We start from the raw sequence: 18,497 nt of genomic DNA on the forward strand, positions 1-18,497 counted from the left end.
TTGGATACTAACCCTCACCTATTCTGTTTTTCTTCTCGGTACTCAAATGTGGCACTTGGTGCCACGGCCCACCTGCCAAGTTTTTTTGCCTGCCTAAGGTAAAGTCATCCCTGATGGAGGATCGCAGGAATCATGAGAAAGAGGGGTCCTTTCACCGGATTGGCTGGCCCAACTCTGTTTCAGCCATAGAGTGGCCAAATGGGGGAGGCAGCTTGATGGATGAGGTCTCCAGGAGTCTAAAATTATCCAAATCTTATTATGTGATATCATCTACTGTTAAATTCCGTTCCGTACTGCTAAAAAATTTTTGTTTTTTATTTTTTATTGAGGATTTGTTCTGTGTATTGTATTGTATTGACCCCCTTCTTTTGACACCCACTGCACACCCAACCTACCTGGAAAGGGGTCTCTTTTTGAACTGCCTTTCCCAAGGTTTCTTCCATTTTTCCCTACTAGGTTTTTTTGGGAGTTTTTCCTTGTCTTCTTAGAGAGTCAAGGCTGGGGGGCTGTCAAGAGGCAGGGCTTGTTAAAGCCCATTGCGGCACTTCCTGTGTGATTTTGGGCTATACAAAAATAAACTGTATTGTACTGTATTGTATTGTAAACACCTCAAAAGAGGCTGGACAATCCTTTACTCTGGAGATGCCCTGGAGGGGGTAACGAGTCGGGTCGGATTGTTCTTGAAGTGCCTGCCTGGTAAATGTCACATTGGAGTTTGTCCTGGAGGACAAGAGGGCTACCTATGTGTGGTTGAGAGTCACAGACATGAAGGCTCTTACTGTCATATGTGCCTATACATCAAATGTCAGTTCAGAGTAACAAGCCTTGTTGGTGACACTAGAAGGTATCCTGGAAGGGGTCCAGGCTGGGGACTCCACAGATCTGTTGGAAGACTTCAACACCCACGTGAGTAATGATAGAAACACCTGGAGAGGCATGATTGGGAGAAATTACTTCCCTGTTCTAAACCTGAGCTGTGTTTTGTTACTGGACTTCTATGCTAGGCATGGTTTGTCCATAACGAACACCATGTTCGAACACAAGGTGGCTCATAAGTGTACTTGGTACTGAGCACCTTAGACCAAACATCTACAGTCAATTTCATAATCGTATCATCAGATTTGTGGCCGTTTGTTCTGGACACTCTGGTGAAAAGAGGGACTGGGCTGTTAACTGATCACCACCTGGGGTATGTGTTAAGCTTAAACTGTCACAGAAGTCCAATTAATGAACACGTAGAGTCCCATCCATCCCATGATAATAAAGCCTGTTAAATTCCACTACAGGTAATAACACACAAGTCAAAAACAAACCTAGGATAGACCAAGCATCCATCACAGGATACATTCAAGCATACATAATCACACACTGAGGCACTGGACTAATTTAGTAGTACACGTTAACCAACAGCAAATTGATAAACCTTCATGTGACCATTTGCCTCTTTAAAATAAATTTCAAACCTTACCAAAAATGTAACAAACAACAGTTACACCATTCAATGTGTCCCAAAAACAAACACTCACCAAAAATTTCACATCAGCTAATAAAAAAAAAAAATACACACTGTAACTTACCATTTGTGCTGCATTCAGATAATTTAAGTATTCAGAAGCAGAGGAAACAGCCTTGTCTAATTCACTAAACTTTTCAGAACCCTGAAAAGAAAAATACAGACACACACATTATTTAATATATACAGTATGTAAATAGCATTTAGTAAATATATACAAGTGCATTAAGTAGTAAATTTAAAAAAATGGTTAACATACCATTTCACATACATAGCCGATATCTTGAGTGCTCTCACCTGGTGATTTACTAAAACAGAAAGAAAAACATGTACATCAAAGAAATACTCAGCATGACCAATAATAGTTAATAAACTACATGCTAAGAAGAATTGCACATACAATCAAATAATTTGTACTTTATGAATTTTACACTCAGTGCTCTCTTTATTAGGTAAACTTAATTTTCATACCCACTACAGACATTAGGGGATAGGATATTACTTTTTGCAGAGGCTGCAGATTCAAAAGAACCACAACAGTTGGCAGACCTTTGTTCCCCTGATGCAAGGCTAAATTTTTACAGGGGTGTAAAGAACACTCTTTGATATTCCAAAAATCAACAAAAGTCTACAGAAATTATCATTCTGACTGTATCACACCACTTGATCAACTCCACACATATTTCAAAGTAGGCAATAATCTCATACATTAAGTTGTAAAATGGCTCAGAAAAAAAATTGATTACTTTTTGTTGATTTCCATTTTCTCCATAAAAAGATTCTCAATGATTTTGTTTTCAAATGGAAGACTTTCAACATCATGGTTTACTAAAGTAGTTTCCACCTGTATTGATAAAGTCAAAGTCACAAATAAAAACAAAGTAAGAATGATTTGTTTTTTAACAGGTACCTTTTGAATCACAAGTAAAAAATATCAAAAACTCTGAATGCACATCTTTATTGCATGTGCGTCTTAAATTACATTTTTAGAGCTACTCTGGGCATAAACAGTCATTGGGCATTATAAATTACATTAATCGTACTTTATCAGAATGTAAGACCCTAAATCTAACAATCAGTGTGACTGGACAATTAAATACGTTATCAAAAATAATAGAGAAAGTACATATATAAATAAGATGCTTTATCTGAAACTTCAGAGAATAGAGAGGGTGGGATATTCAATTTGACAGAATTTATCTGATTCTGTGGCTTATATTTAAGTTGATGTTTTATTAAGATTGTATTTCATTTGTTTAGAAATTCTACATTTTGTTTATCAATTTAATAAGAACTGACCACAAAAAGAAGTACAAGAGGCCACAGTACAAGAATGTCAAAATTTGCTTCCAGTACAGATGCAGTAAGATGCACTAAAAATGCAGACAAAGGAAAAACAAAATGGTTTAGTATATGGTAAAGGGCTCATATTGTTTGCAGATTTAAAAACACTGTAAAATAAACTAAGGAGGCAGGAACTCACAAAACCAACTAATTTTGCAAAATACTTCACATTCCAGCCCACCTTTAATCCCTTCGCAACTCTACGTCAGCGTCTTTTATCTTGTAAATGTGTAAGCAGCCTACTATCCTATTCCCCCTGCCAAAACACCGCCACAGAAAGGGCAAAAAGTTCTCCATGCTCAAGCCTTGATTACCTTGGAGTGAAGTGCTAGAGTTTTATAGGGTAAAAAATATATCGTTATTTGGAACACGTGCATTTCATGTGTGTTCCGTGTCTACAACAATCTATGTAAACACATCGGTAAAACAGAAACGTTTTTCATGTTTTAGCAATAAATGAAAATGTAGACAAACTGTATAGTGTGTGAAGCCTTAAGTCCAAAGATCAAATAAACACTTTCACAAAAGCTACAAGGATAATACAAGAGCTTCAGTGGTGCAGCGGTAAGAAATGCTGACTTGTAATCAAGAGGCTGCCGGTTCCTGGCTGCCTCGCAAATTTACCATTTTGAGTAGTGAGCTGCTCTTATTGTTAATATTATACAATAACAACATACATTTTTATTTGTGTCTGTAACAGCCGGTGTAAACTTTTAGTACTTGTAAAAAAGTTTCCTTTTTTTCCCCCACTTGTATTCTCTCAGTCACGATTACGATACAATTTATGCTGACGCAGTTAGTTAGGGTGGGGGTGGGTAGAGCATGAATGTGACAGAGAATAAAACTGAAAAAAGCTAACTTTTACAAGTACCATAAATTTACACCCGATCTGTTGCTGTTAATTTTTAAATAATATTACATTAGTGCGATGATCAGGTCATACAATGATTTCTTCAAAATGTCACATATATTTGTCTCTTTCTTTATTTTCTCCCGGTGCTGCGTTGACTTCATGCACCAGATGGTGTGAGCTTATTCAGTGCGAACAGGAACAAGGAGGTGACCAGTTGTTGTGAGCTACAACATGCTTGATCTGGTGGCGATCAACGTACACGTACTGTAGAAGACATGCACTAATCCACTGATAAAAGAAGAGTGTTCTTTGCTCACCTTGCAGAGGAACTTCGTCTTTTTTTTCTTTTTTCATCGCCTTTTTTTGTAAGAAGCAGAGGATGCAACATCGACAAGCTTCTGTTCCAAGACAGCCACCTCCCCCAGGAAAGCAAACTCAGTCAGTGTCAGGTGCCTCTTCAATGCAATAGGAACCAGAGCATAAAGAGAAGTGGAGAAGTGTGTACACTGAAACAGGTACACATGTCGTAAATGTAGGAAGGACGGTCCTTGGGTGTGTGGGAACTGCAAACATTTGAATTTGATAATTGCATATAGTGCGGATCTGACCTCTCTGTTCTATTCCTTCCTCTGCATGCCCTGGAGTACAAAAGAAACACCATCATGCACCAAAATGTGTAGACTGGGCAAGATCGGGGGGGGGGGGGGGGGGGGTGGGGGTCTAGGGGGGAAATGGAGGAAGGTATGCGAATGAATATGAATAATGTTGCATCAGTGCCACAATGTTTTCCGAAATGTACTATACAGGTCATCATGGACCATAAGATGCATACTAATCAGCATAAGCAAGAACACTCAATAAAACTGAATAAAAAAATTCAAGTGACAATGAGATACCAAGAAGACAGATTTACCAGCGTGTGTCCGCTTTTATCACCTCCTGATCAGAGAATTTCCAGTTCCATTGTCTCAAAACACCACTCACATCTATTGTAGCTATTCCCACCTTAAAATAAAAACTAACAGCATCAGATCTGGGGTGGTGGTCGGGGGGGGGGGGGGTGTATCATGATCGTGACTGAGAGAATAAAAATGAAGAAAAAAAAAAAAACGCTAACTTTTACTAGTACTAAAAATTTACACCAGCTGTTAGACACAAATCAAATGTATGTTTTTATTGTATAATATTAACAATAAGAGCAGCTCACTACTCAAAATGGTAAATTTGCAAGGTAACCAGAATGGAACCTTCGGCCTCTTGATTACAAGTCAACAGTTCTTACCGCTGCACCTCGGAAGCTGTCCTTGCCCCTTTTGTGAAAGTGTTTAATTGATATTTAGACTTCAGGCTTCACACATTATACAGTTCATGTCTACATTGTCATTTATTACTAAAACATGAAAAACGTTTCTGATTTAACGATGTATTTACATAGATTGTTGTACACATGGAACACATATGAAATGCATGTGTTCCAAATAACGATATATTTTTTACCCTCAAACTCCAGCACTTCACTCCAAGATAATCAAGGCTTGAGCTGGGAGAACTTTTTGCCCTTTCTTTGGTGGTGGGGGGAATGGTATAGCAGGATGCTTGTGTTGATCGACACATTTACAAAACAAAAAACACTGACGGAGAGGTGCGAAGGGATTTAAGGTGGGCCGGCATTTAGTTTTTTTTGCAGGCTTTGGTAATTCAAGTGTTAACTACAAGGTGGTTATGTTTTTATTTCATTTCAGGAAATGTAAGCATCCAGCTCTCAAACAAAGTTACCCTATGCCAGTGTCAGGTTCTGAAGGATTAACAAAGCTGTCCTGAAAAACCTCTGGCAATTTAGCAAACTTAGAAGCATTCTGCATATTTCTGTTTACATGAAAGTACAATTCTCCTTCAGAATATTACGAAAAAACTTGCCCACACCTATTGGCAACATTATTACATGGTGTCCCTGAATTTCTTATAAGTACTATTTTTGGTTAAAAAAAATTTAAGGATACTGCAAAAACTGATAAAGTAGGGTTTTGTGCAAGTGTTTAAAATCCACTAACCTGACCTATTTTCTACAACAATATTACGAATGACTAGTACCTTTTGTTTTCCCATTGAAAAGTAATGTTTTTAGGTGTTTCGGTACTTGCACAAAAAATGTACTGCTTCTAAAAATCTCAAGGGTGATACAATGAATTCTCTCCTATACCTTCTGAGCAATTGCAACCCAGAAGATGAGATGAAAGTTAATACAACAATTGTAAAAACATTTTATTTCCACTGTGAAGTTAAATTTTGGGTTCATTTTGGCACATCAAATGAAGAATGTTATATACAGAATGTTCAAAACATGGTTTGCCTCGATACCCATTGGCCATTCAGTACACTTGAAAGAGCAGTACGAGAATTTGAGCTTGATTCTGTCAAAGTTAAAAACAAAGGACCATGAGTGGACTATATGCAGGGATTTATAAGTCCTATCTATGCTTTTAGGACAACAAGGAGGATACAGTATCCATGTTTCTTATGTGAGACAGTCAAGACAAAAGCCAACACTGGGCAAGAAGGGATTGGTCAAGGCGAGTGGCACTGGAAACTGAAAGGAAAAAAACAAGCTGCATTTCCTCCACTCTCATTTGGACTAATTCCCGGAGAACTTAGGTGCGGTGAGCAGTTCCATCAGGATATCAAAGAAATGGAAAGCATATGACTGCTGACTATTTCTGGGGGCTGCAGCGAGAAACTGGACAAAAAAAACATAAAAGGATATCCCTCAAGAGAAGTGTTGTAGGACAGCAAAAGTGCCACTGAGTGCATGTGTAGAAACCACTTTTTTTATACTATTTTACTCTATTTTTCAATTTTTACTGGTTCTATTTTGGATTTCTTAAAAATAATTGACAACTGAGATTGTTCATAAGATTTGAAAGGAATAAGTAATTTAAATGAAGATTAAATAAATTCTTACCAGTGATCAGACCGATTTTTTTTCTTGCATTTTGTGGGGAAACCTTTACGTGATGTGAAAAATGGATCTTATTTTTGAAATCACCACCCCAAAAAACATAAGGAACAGTTGAAATATTGAAAAAAAATTTCAAGTCATTGAATTTTGCAGGCCTATGATATATTACCTTGTCATGTGCATTCCAAATTTATTTTCTGACATTTTCTGACCAGCAATATAAAAATTCAAACATTATTACACGTGGTGAATTACAAGATAATTAAAGATATTTCAATTTAAACCAACACTTTAAACCTGTTTTTGTAACAGTGTTTTAAAAGTCTATTTTGTCACTGAACCAAGTGGTCAGGTTTGTAATATTTTCTACTGTACAATTTATATTCGAATAATTAGTTGATTTAAAAATACTTCTGAACAATAATTTTAACAGATTAGTCCACTTAATTTAAATTTCAAATGCCAGAAACGGTTGTGGTGTGAAATTTACAAATTAATAAATATTTTGTACTGTATGTCTTGTCATACACGTGCACATGGAAAACAGCTAAATGGCCTAAATAATAGTAATTCTACGCCAGCCCAGGGGGCAGCGGAGTGTGCTGACTGTCTCTCTCAGTCTCTTGCAGACCTTTCTCAGGAAATCCCGCCTGGTTCCTGCACAGACGGTGAAGTCACTTCTGGTCACGAGGACGTCACTTCCGGTTCTGGCCCCCGATGACATCATTTCCCATCCTTTCTGTTAAAGCCACCATCTTGTCTCAATGCAAGTCAGTTCTGTTCTGGACTCTGTTCTGTGCACATCGTGCAACTTTAAATCAACTTTTGCAGCCAGGAAAACAATATACGGGTGGCTGCCCCAAATCTTCATGATGTCTATGACTCTTTCTTATCACCATCTTTATTGTAACTTGGACAAAGCAATATAATATTAATATCATTGATAGGAACAGCGGTGGTTTGATATTTTGCTAAACCCAAACCTCCCACTGCCCACTTTTTAGGACTGAGTGTTTGTAGTTTTATGTTGGGGTCGGGGGAAGTGCCTAAAACCAGTTTGGCAAGTAATTCCATTTAGGACTCTCTCAATCAACCCCCACAGGAAAGCCAGACTACATAGCTGGCAAGCATCAGCTAAACAAATGGTTTTGGGGGCAGGTGTGAAAGGTACTGTGTACTCCCAGTGGTCTGAAGTATGGCTGTTTGGGATTAGTTTGAATCAGAGGCCATTCTGTAGCACGACACCCTACTGGTGTAAGAATTTGGACAAAATGAATAAATTTTTTTGCTTTACCCCTCCCTCTCTCTTACCATCATGATAAAGGAGCATCTCACACACCATGAACTGAAAAGAAGATCACACTGAGAAGCACAACTCGGCAGCCATACTGAGACAGGCATGCGGCTTGTCCTGAAGAAAGCCATAAAATGGTGACTTAACTAGAGACATTTAAAGTAACTGCAAGTCTGTTTGCCGCCTGAAACTACATATCAGCATTTATCAGGCTGTATTGTAACCAATATTCACATGTACTTTGCTTATTGTTATTTTATGAATATTATCAATACATTATTTAAGTTGTAACTTCACTCCTGCTTGTCTTTTTCTCGATTTAGTTGCCTGAGATTATAGATGTAGAAGGAAAGGTGGGGAGAAGTTATAAAGTTCAATACCTTATAAACAGTGGTAAGTCTATGGGATTTGTGGCAGTCTGACAAAGGCTAGACAATAAATAATACAAAAGGGGAAACCAGAGTAAAAAAGAGCTCTACCAAGACAAAACAAACTCACTGTGTTTTAATTTTCAAAACTTGTCCCTCCTTTTTAATATTTGTCCCAATTTTAAAAGTGTCCAGTGTGAAATTAAACTTGTCAGTTTTACATTAATCAGTTACTTTAGAACTGTTAAACAGCCTTTATTTTAAGGTTTTTAGTGTTGCTCACATACGTATTTCTTTTGCCTGTGTTCAAATCCAAAATTTGAAAATTACTTAGAATGCCGTTATCTGTATTCAATAAATCTGTAACTGTGAGACATTATATTTCTCAACATTCCATTCAAATATATGATGTGTGGTTTTACTTACAGGTTATGCTAATGAATGGTAGATTGCCTGCAAAGTGAAATGAATAACGTAAATTCAGTGTTTACAGACTTGTGTTTAGCAATAAAGTATGTGGTTTTGTTTGTCCTATTAACTGCATATTTTGGCAACTACATATCAGTTACCATCGTACATATAGTAATTGTGAGATGTGCCTTTTTCCTCAAAGCACTGAAACACTAAACATTTTATTTCAGTCTTAACACATGGAGCTGCTCATGTCATCATTGGCATACATAAACAATCAGCTATCAAGTATTGATCTGCGCCTTCGATTTTTCCAACGCATGTTTGCGACAACAAAAGAGATCTGGAAATACACATTTTATCACATATTTCTGCTATTTTTTTTCTCAGTAAGGATATATTTTCTATTCACTTGTGCGAATTCTTGCAAGTAAGTGAAAATAAAACCAACCATGTGGCATGAAAGGTTTACTATTATTTGGTGTGTCAGGAGAATACACCCCCTGCAGGGGTCAAAGACTGTTGCGCAGTGCTGAGCTATTACACATGGCTGGTCTTCTTTTAAAATAGCCAAATTTTATAATATTGGTGTTTTTTTTTTGTTTAAAAATGACGTATAATTATTTTATGAGCTACAGTATAATCGCAAGATGCGGATCAATGCTCAACAACTGTCTTAGCTTAAAAAAAAAAAAAAAAAATCTACAAATCTGGTTAAGCTTTTTAAGATTTTCATCCATGCCCAATAGACTGCAAAGTACAGCACCAGTGCGGGCAACATATTTCTTTAAATGTTTAGAGTGTGATTAACTTTAGAATATAATTGCATATATAGCATGATGGCAAAGAAATAACTTTGACTTGAAAAATACCAAACATATGCTTTAAATAATTTGTTGGCAGACAATGTCCAGAGACATGGACTTAAACATCAGTTCTATTTTTTTTTCATAACAGGAATTCCCCATCAGTTGTGTGACCTTTGAAAATACAGGTACTGCTTAGAGAGAGGATCAAAGGCCACAAGTATGATTAACACACAGCACATTTAACCATTATCTTCAATTCAGTATTTAGAATTTGAAATGGGTATTACCAATATATTGACTGAAACTCTGAATACATTCCTTATAAATACATGTACTTTATGTGTCAAAGTATTTTAAATCTTGAATATGATTTGTAAGCTATCAAAAACTACTGTAAAAAGATGCAGCACTAAAATACCACAAATGAAAATAACACTAGCCACCATGGATATATACAATGCGTAACTTTGAGGAATTACCAGAATTAAAACAAAACTAAGGTTTAAAGGAAAGTCTTTCAATTTGATATTAAAGGGATGTCTTAATGGTTTATTAGCAATAAACTGAGAGGAGACAATGGAGTCAGCAATTTAATACAATAGACTTACCCCACAGTGTGGACATTTCACAGATTCAACCTGTTTCATATCATGCAAGCATGACTGACAGAACACATGCCCACAGAGTAGAAGGCGAGGGAGGTTCCCTACAGTTTCATCCTCTGTTAAAATATTCAAACAGGTAAATTAAAACAATGTTTAATTGTCAACAGTGTAATAATCAAATGCAAAATGTTAAATTTAAAATATTTCACAATTTTCTTAGCATAAAAATAATAAAATAATGCAATCAGAAAATTATGAATGTATTCCAAATTGCATATAACCCAGAAGCCCAGGACACAGTACAGAAGGGATGTCACAACAACAGAATTGTTTAACTCGATATCAATACCACTGAAACTTTATAATACTCAATGTATATTTTTTAGCAAGACAAAAGGAGAAATCTCATTCAACTGCTTTTGATTAAAAGTTCCTTCATTGTTCAAGTGAAAAATATTGTGGCTCATTCTGTAACAGAATATAATATACATAAATACTAACAGCAATAGAGGCTATAAAATACCGAAATACCCATCAAGAAGTTACCCATCTGTCATTTAACTCTTTTAGGGCTAATTTTTTTTTGTTTCTTTTCTCCCAGGGCTGAATATTTTTCCAAAATTTTTTTTTTTATATAAAAAGAACACAAAGCAATGGTTTAACATATCAAATCAACAAAAAATATTTTTGCATTTTGTATGAGCCTGCATACTACATGATTTCACATACATGTTACACAGCAAAGTCCTGCAAAGTATGATATCGCTCAAAGCAGTCAATTGCATGCATTGCCACACTGCACTGCTTACAATGTGTGTTGCACTGGTGCCTCCTTTTCAATTGTCTGTTACTGCACTTTCTCACATATATTGTTAGCGCGTACTGTAGAGAGACAAGTCACCCGTTTGACATCATGCCATGCCACTGCCACCAAGTTTTCCGCCCACATGAAAACCACATTCTCACCTCTTTTCATCTTCAGACTGTCTGGCTTCAACTGTGAAGGCATGTGTCTCCTGTTCACCCTCACTGTGCCACAGGCTCCAATTCCTCTGCTCTGTAGCTCCATGAACAATTCTGGTGATGTATAAAAATTGTCCATGTACACAACATGACCCAAATGTTCATAGCCCTGAAGCAGCTCCAGCACAACCTGACTTGTCAAGGGACAGTTCTCTCTTTGAAAGAAATACTTTCCTGTATATGTAATTACTTTTAGGCAGAAACCAGTGTTTGCTTCTGCCAGTACAAAATCCTTTATGCCATACTTTGTGGGCTTGTCTGGCATATATTTGCAGAAAAAAAGGTATCCCTTTTATTTTATCATAGATTCATGCACAGACAAATCACAGTCAGGCTGATAAAATTGTTTCTATGTTGGTTCCACAATGTCAAGCAGGGGCTGAACTTTATGCATGGCGTTATAGCCTGGCTCACCCCATGGGATTTGCTTCTGTTTATTACAGAAGTGAATAAAACTTTGCAGCATCACGTACCTATCATCACGCTGCATAACCTGTCCAAAGCCAACAGGGGACAAAGCACGTCTGGACCAATGCTCCCTGAAGTTATATCACCAGTTCTGTCCCATCTCTATTTGTAATGCCACAGCGTGCTTCATCTCGTCTTTTGTTGTGGGTTTCCACTTTGAGAAACGAGAATGCGATGCAAGCGCAGCCCGCGATTCAAAAAATTTCTCTGCCTACCTGTTGGTCTTGTCTGACAGTAGCTGAAAAGCAGCATCAGGAGAGAGCAGCCTGAAGTAGTTCAGCAGCTGGTGATCTGTCGTGTCCAACAGCAAGCCATGCCCTCTTGTGAAGTCCGGTAGCCAGTTCAGCTCCCACGAATCAATGTCTGTGTATTCCTCCCACGCGAACCTTGCCATAGCTGCATCGGCTGCGCAAATGCGCTCAGCTGGCAGCGGATCAGCTGGCGTGGCATCTGCTGGTGTCCGATCAGCTGATGCCAGCTTCTCACTCTCTTGTTCGATCTCCTGATCTCGGTCAATAAAATCCGATTCTGAAAAATCAGAGTCCGACTCCGCGATAATGCACAAAACATTGTCTGCCGAGTGTTTTCTTTTCTGCACTCGCTTCGCTCCCTTGTGACATGTCGATGCCATCTAGCCATTGTTTACATTTCGCAACTCACGCACACTCAAGGATTAGTTGCCGAGTCAATGAGTCTAGCATTCCTCCAAGCACAGAGGGAATGCCTGCGACGTGACAGTGAGTTTTGTCGCCATTAACAGCTGATTGTCGCCCTCTATCCCTGGATGTCGACTTTTGTCGACATTCGCCCTCAACCCCTCCTGTCGACAAAAGTCGACATCCACCCTAAAAGAGTTAAGTAAGCATAACGTCGCACGAGAAGCCGCAAGTAAGCCCAGCAAGTAAGGGAGCAATGTGAAGGTAATCTATCAGTGTTTTTTAAGAGGGGGTTTTTGAGGAGCGTCTGTGTCTTCTAGGGGTGCGTTCAGCCCCCCTGCTCACAAGGGGCTGCCGCTAAGATTCACAGCGTCGAGAAGACTGATTTATTTATTTTTATGGTGGAGATTCCAGGGATGCACCCAGCCTTGACCCAACCCACGCACACTCACAAACAGACAAAAACAAAGCAAACCGGTAATCAAACAGCAAATAAAGAATGTAATGAAAACAAATGAAATAAGAAAACAACGATACCACCCTTGTTCCCCTTTCAGAAATTACACATTACATACAACAAAGCACGAACAAAACATACACAGTAAATAATGACAAAGTTCATGAAATATGGCAACAAATGAAATGTAATGATGAAAATAGATAGTCCAGTCATCCGCACGTTAAATGGGAATGTACAGATAATCCTTCCGGTAGTTCCTGAAATGGTGAAGACAGGTGGATGGGTTCAGGAGCGCTTCTTTCTTTGCAGGATGACCATGAATCCACTTACAGTCCTCATGTACACAGGCAGACGGCAGACAATCCAGATGCACAAAACAATCCAGGACAAAATGAATAAGTACAGGTAACCCAACAGAAGGCAGACAGACAGGAACTTGAACCACAAATTACAAAAACTTTATTTTTTGGCTTTGGTCACCAGCCCCCTTTTTAAATGCCGCGCTGACATCCTTTGACCTCAACAGCCCCAGCACCCTCAGCAGAAGACCAATCAGAGTCACTGCAGGGACTGCTGGGAGTTGCAGTTTCAAATTCTATTGGCTACTTTCACCATCCCAAGTCGCGGTTCTTTCTACAGTACAGTATTGCCACCAAAAAAGCCACAAAAATTGCAGGGGATATTTGAGGTTTCCGCTAACAATTATTAGTTAGGTTCTAGGGAAAAATCCGCAAATGACTGAGGCTGCAAAGTCTGAACCGCGACTTCACGGGGGTCTACTGTATATATCAAATAATAATAATAATCATATATCATATTCTAATAAAATCAAGATTAATACAGTATTTTGTTTCATATTTCATATTTAGTCCGGGCAATGCCAGGTAATCCAGCTAGATAGATAGATAGATAGCTAGTGTATCTATATATATCTATATCGCATACAGAAAAGTTCTTAGTTAATTACATAGCTCTTCTGATTAGTGTTGGATCAGTACTAAAATTCAGACTTTGGTATCGATTCCAGCTATTAGACCTCAACACCAGTACCAAAACTGTTCCAAAACAAATAACTTAACTCCCTGCAAACCCTACCCTCCACATCTCTTACCCAATTTTACAGTTGCTTCGCTTCAGGCACATCTCATTGCTCTTCTGATTAGTGTTTGATCAGTACTAAAATTCAGGCTTTGGTATTGATTCCAGCTATTGGACCTCAACACCAGTACCAAAACTGTTTCGGGGCATCTCATTGCTCTGCCACATAATTACACACACCTCACGTGTGCGCCATACTCTGTAAATCAGTAAAAGAAGCTTCCTCTTTGGACTACTCAGTTTACTTACATACTGAACTGCTATTTAGGCCCCTTGGTGATTTTAACCTGATTTAATGCATATATTAAAACATATATTAAAACCAAACAGCAGACAGTGTGCACTGGAGTTCCAATCGACCTTAAACTTCCAGTACTAAAATTAATGACCTTCCACATAGAATGCAAAATTATAAAATACAATCTTTTATAAGGTTATTTATTATTACCTTTAAACGTAATGTGTACATTATCTGTTTCTGTTGTATAAAAGATACTTGCACTTATATATATTTTTTTTAAATCAGTGCCACTTCCTGAAGAGGAAGCCATCTCCCACCCTACCCTGTGGAGGTACAACATACACTTTTACATTGTTCAATGAATAGCTTTTTTTAAGATGAAAAAAAATTAAACAAAAATGATTTACTCAAACTGAGATAAGTCACCAATAATAATAACTAAAATAAGAATAGCCAAAACTTAATAAAACCAGAAAATGAGATAACAGGTGAAGACAGTATAGAAATAAAACCTAATTTAAAAAAAAAAAAAAAACACTGAACCATAGTAAATTTGATTACAATTTAATACACAAATTCACAAATGATTGTCTTACTGGAGACACACCTAACAGCCAACGTAGGCCGAAGTGGAAACACTGATTCACAAATCTATACCCCTAAGGCTTCTAGCATCATTTTTGACTCCAATGGGTACTATGTTTTATGGTAAGAGAATATTGGAAGAAAGTTTCTGCTTACCCTCCAGCAAGATTTGAATGTACAATCACCCCTAAACCCCTACAGAACACAGCTAAATGCCTGGAATGATTTTACTAATTCCTGATGACATGAACATGTGTTCTGAAAGTACAGTATTAACCTACTCAAATGGAACTTGGGTAGAAGAAAAGAAAAAAAAAAAACACACACAACAGTTTTCAAGACAAGTGGCTCTCTGTACCAATGGCTACTGTATTAACTGTGACAAAATGAGCTACTCTATATTGCTTTACATAACATTCTCATGCCCACCAAATCCAAACCGAAGATGTATGAGGCCAGAATATATGTTGTCATCATTAGGCACTAACCCGAGCTGGAATAGGCATAGCCCAAACCAAGGTCCACTCATGCATACACCCTCACATCCAAGCCAATTTGGAATTACCAATTAACCAAACCTAAATGTCTTTTAAAATGTGGGAAGAAACATCTCTCTATTATAAAAAAAAAATCTTGGAAGGAGACGAGACGTGATTGTCTCAGAGACACTTTCACATCCCGCAAATAACCACACCCAGGGCCAAAAGCCCCACGAGACAAGAGCTTATGCAAAGAGATTTGGAAAAGTCCTGCGTGGTTATGTGAGACATTTCTTGTAGAGAGAAAAAACAATATTCACTCACGGGCAGTTATACATTGCGTTGTCACGATGCAATTCCAAACACGGAATCAAAATTGAATGAGATATTGATGAAAAGGTAAAAGCGAAAAGAGACTGAATATATGGACATAGGTGATATGAGAGAAGTGGGCAGCACAAAATGTAGATCATGTGGCATGGCAGCACAAAAATGTACAGTATTTGTTTCCCATTGTATCACAATTTTAAGAGGGGGTGTTGGAGGAACGATCGCATCTCCTTGGGGTGCGTTCAGCCCCCCCTCTTCACAACGTGAGTGGCAGAGACGCGAAGTGGTTGGCACATAGCACAGGCGAGGGGGGGGGGGTGGGTGGAGGGTGAAGCCCCTAGTACAGACCAAAAAAAAACACATTAAAATTTATTCTTGACCACCACTACAAACTACATATATTTTTAGATGAGTACTTCATCATAGGCTTTATTATTAATGGAGGTGAGACATAGTATAGGCAAGTTGTGAAGGTCTTTGTCTTGTGGTGCAGGAGACTCACCTGCAACTCAGCATTAGCAAGACAAAAGAGCTGGTGGTGGCCTTCCTGTTTGCCAGGGACCCTCCGAGACAAGTCATCACCCAGGGGGAGCACATAGAAGTGGTGCAGAACTACAAGTACCTGGGGGTTCAAATAAACTATTCCGACAACACAGTGGCACTGTACGAGAAGTGTAAGAGCAAGGAATGAAGGAAAAATGTATGCCATCCATTCATTCATCAATCCATTTTCTTAACTCGCTCATCCAGGGCAGGATCGCATGGCAGCTAGAGTCAGCTAATGGCGCCTCCAAGGGGTGGCCGCAGCCACCATATAAAAAATACTGGTCATCACAGTTTGCACCCTTTAAAATGTCTGAAAACTGAGATGAAACTTCTGAGGCACTGGCCATGGTACTACTGGTTACATTTCAAATGTCCACATTTCATTTGCCCGCACACCCTCTCCCAATTACTTGTTACACAGGGCTGTGAGTGCAGCTGCTGAAACGTTAAACAGTTCTTCTGTGAAAAAAGTTTTGATCAAGTGATTTTCTCTGTAAATTGTACAAGGAACACTATAACAGAGTACATTGTTATAAATATTAACTTTACTAGCTGCACAGAATCTTTGGGACAAAAAACAACCCTAAGACTCCCTAGCAATTCTACTACATTTATGAAATTGGATAGCCATAAGCCAACTCTTCAGAATCGCCCAGAGCAGAGAACGTGGACTCACCTGTGCTTGCTACCCCACTGGCTTTCGTAAGACGACACTGGCAATACCATATCTTTGCCATATCGGTGGTATAAGAGTCCTATTAAGCTTTTCTTGAGAAAATACCCCCGAAAGACAATGTTTTTTGTGAAAACTTTAACACTTGATCTGTTACTTAGGTGTTTCACTTAAACATTGTTGAGCTGCGGTGTTTACTTCCCTTCAGCATTGTGTCCCTTCATCTGTCATTAGCACAATGGTACGTTTATTGTAACGTTATTTCCTCGGCATTAGTGGGACTGGCGGCTAAGTATGAAGTATAGCTGTTTTAAGTTTCAAACTGCATTTCCTAAAACATACATCATGCAATAAAATGCTAATGCGACTTTATTCGGCTTCACTGTGACTGCGCTCTTATCAAGAGCCAAGTAAGTGGTTTTATTTTTCTTTTGTTTTGTAATTCAAGTTGGTCTTTGAGAGGGGTTGTTGTATTTCTCGAGCATCCGTAAAAGCCGAGACAAATAACTACTATCTACTTATAAAAAAATTTTTTTCGGAGCCCGCGGATTCCAACAACGCGGGAAGTCGAAGCACCAGGTGTAAAGGAGGAATAAACTCCTGCTCGATGCACTAGAGCACCGTCACTAACCCACGGCCATTTTACGGTGCCTGTGTGCTGGAGACCTACACGTATAGGTCAGAAAGAAAACGAGCTAACACTTAAAAATGTCATGCAAAAACACGATTATGCACAGCTGAAACATTAGGAACGTTTGAAACGTTCGTTGGAAAATATCGCTGGATTTAAAGGGGCAAACCGTAATAGTTTTTAAACCAACTCAACAACGTCGTGCAAAAATCAAAGCCAGGCTTTACCGACACATGTACACTGACATATTACCTGGCACGATGTATGGTCTTGCACAACGTTGACACTTGAAATTCAACGCCATTTTTGCGACAGCGTTTACAGGCTTCCCCTCTCGTCTCAGGCTTCCAGAACCTTCTGACTTCCAAATCCCGCCTGTTTGTTGCTGACGTCATCGCGTGAAACTTGCCTCTTCTGGCTTCGTCAACCATTCGAATTAAACGTTGTTGAATTTAATCACTCGAAAAGTTGACAATTCTGCTTCTTCTTTTAATATTTGCGTAAATGTTTTAAGGCGCTCTGCTACTAGACCTTTTTTAAGTTTTTTTGCTAATGTCCTTCCTTAAGTAAATAATTTTCATACGAATTTATTAATACACTCTGTAATGCCCTTAAGGGGATGCTGCGTCAATGCCATCAAAACGGGTAAAGTGCGTAAGCAAGTGATTCAGTAATGGGCAGATCGATAGCACAGTAATTGACGATTTTATACCTATACTGTACTCATTTGTTATATATTACTATTAAAAAGGATCAATTACTTTTTCTGTAAAATGCTGTAGCCGGTTACCATAAATGTCAATGCACATGCGCAATTTTCGTCTTTCGCTGTGTAACATACAGACTCGGGGTGAGAAAAGGGTTGCGTGTAAAACATTTTAATCAGATCACTTATAGTCATGTATTTGTAGTGTATTTTTTCTTACTTTGGATTAAAATGAGAAAAATACACTTACATAATATTTAATGTTATCTTTTAACATAAGCCTCTTGCACTTTTCAACACTACTGTATATGCATTTCTGCGTGCTTCATAATGCTGTCAAGATCTTTTTTTTCCGTTGCGCTTGTGCACCTCCACAGTGAGAACCGGGCCAGAATAAATTGTGATAGAAGAATTCACATCTTCTGTCATTTCTACACTTATTATTGTC

General features: G+C 38.3%; 1 protein-coding gene across 1 annotated transcript in view; it reads right to left on the minus strand.

Annotated features, from left to right (window-relative positions):
• The window catches only part of LOC114651241 (RING finger protein 17-like), an 81,687-nt gene extending 63,992 nt beyond the window's left edge, over window positions 1-17,695 (minus strand). The window contains exons 1-5 of the mRNA XM_051926195.1: window positions 17,596-17,695; window positions 10,157-10,269; window positions 2,260-2,357; window positions 1,773-1,821; window positions 1,578-1,658 (exon numbers count right to left, since the gene is read on the minus strand). Of these exons, the coding sequence (XP_051782155.1) occupies window positions 1,578-1,658; window positions 1,773-1,821; window positions 2,260-2,357; window positions 10,157-10,269; window positions 17,596-17,647 (393 nt within the window). The 5' untranslated portion in view covers window positions 17,648-17,695. The remainder of the gene's footprint in view (window positions 1-1,577; window positions 1,659-1,772; window positions 1,822-2,259; window positions 2,358-10,156; window positions 10,270-17,595) is intronic.
• Window positions 17,696-18,497: the final 802 nt, after the last annotated feature.

The sequence above is a fragment of the Erpetoichthys calabaricus genome, chromosome 4, assembly GCF_900747795.2.
Source record: "Erpetoichthys calabaricus chromosome 4, fErpCal1.3, whole genome shotgun sequence".
In the NCBI taxonomy this organism is placed as follows: Eukaryota; Metazoa; Chordata; class Cladistia; order Polypteriformes; family Polypteridae; genus Erpetoichthys; species Erpetoichthys calabaricus.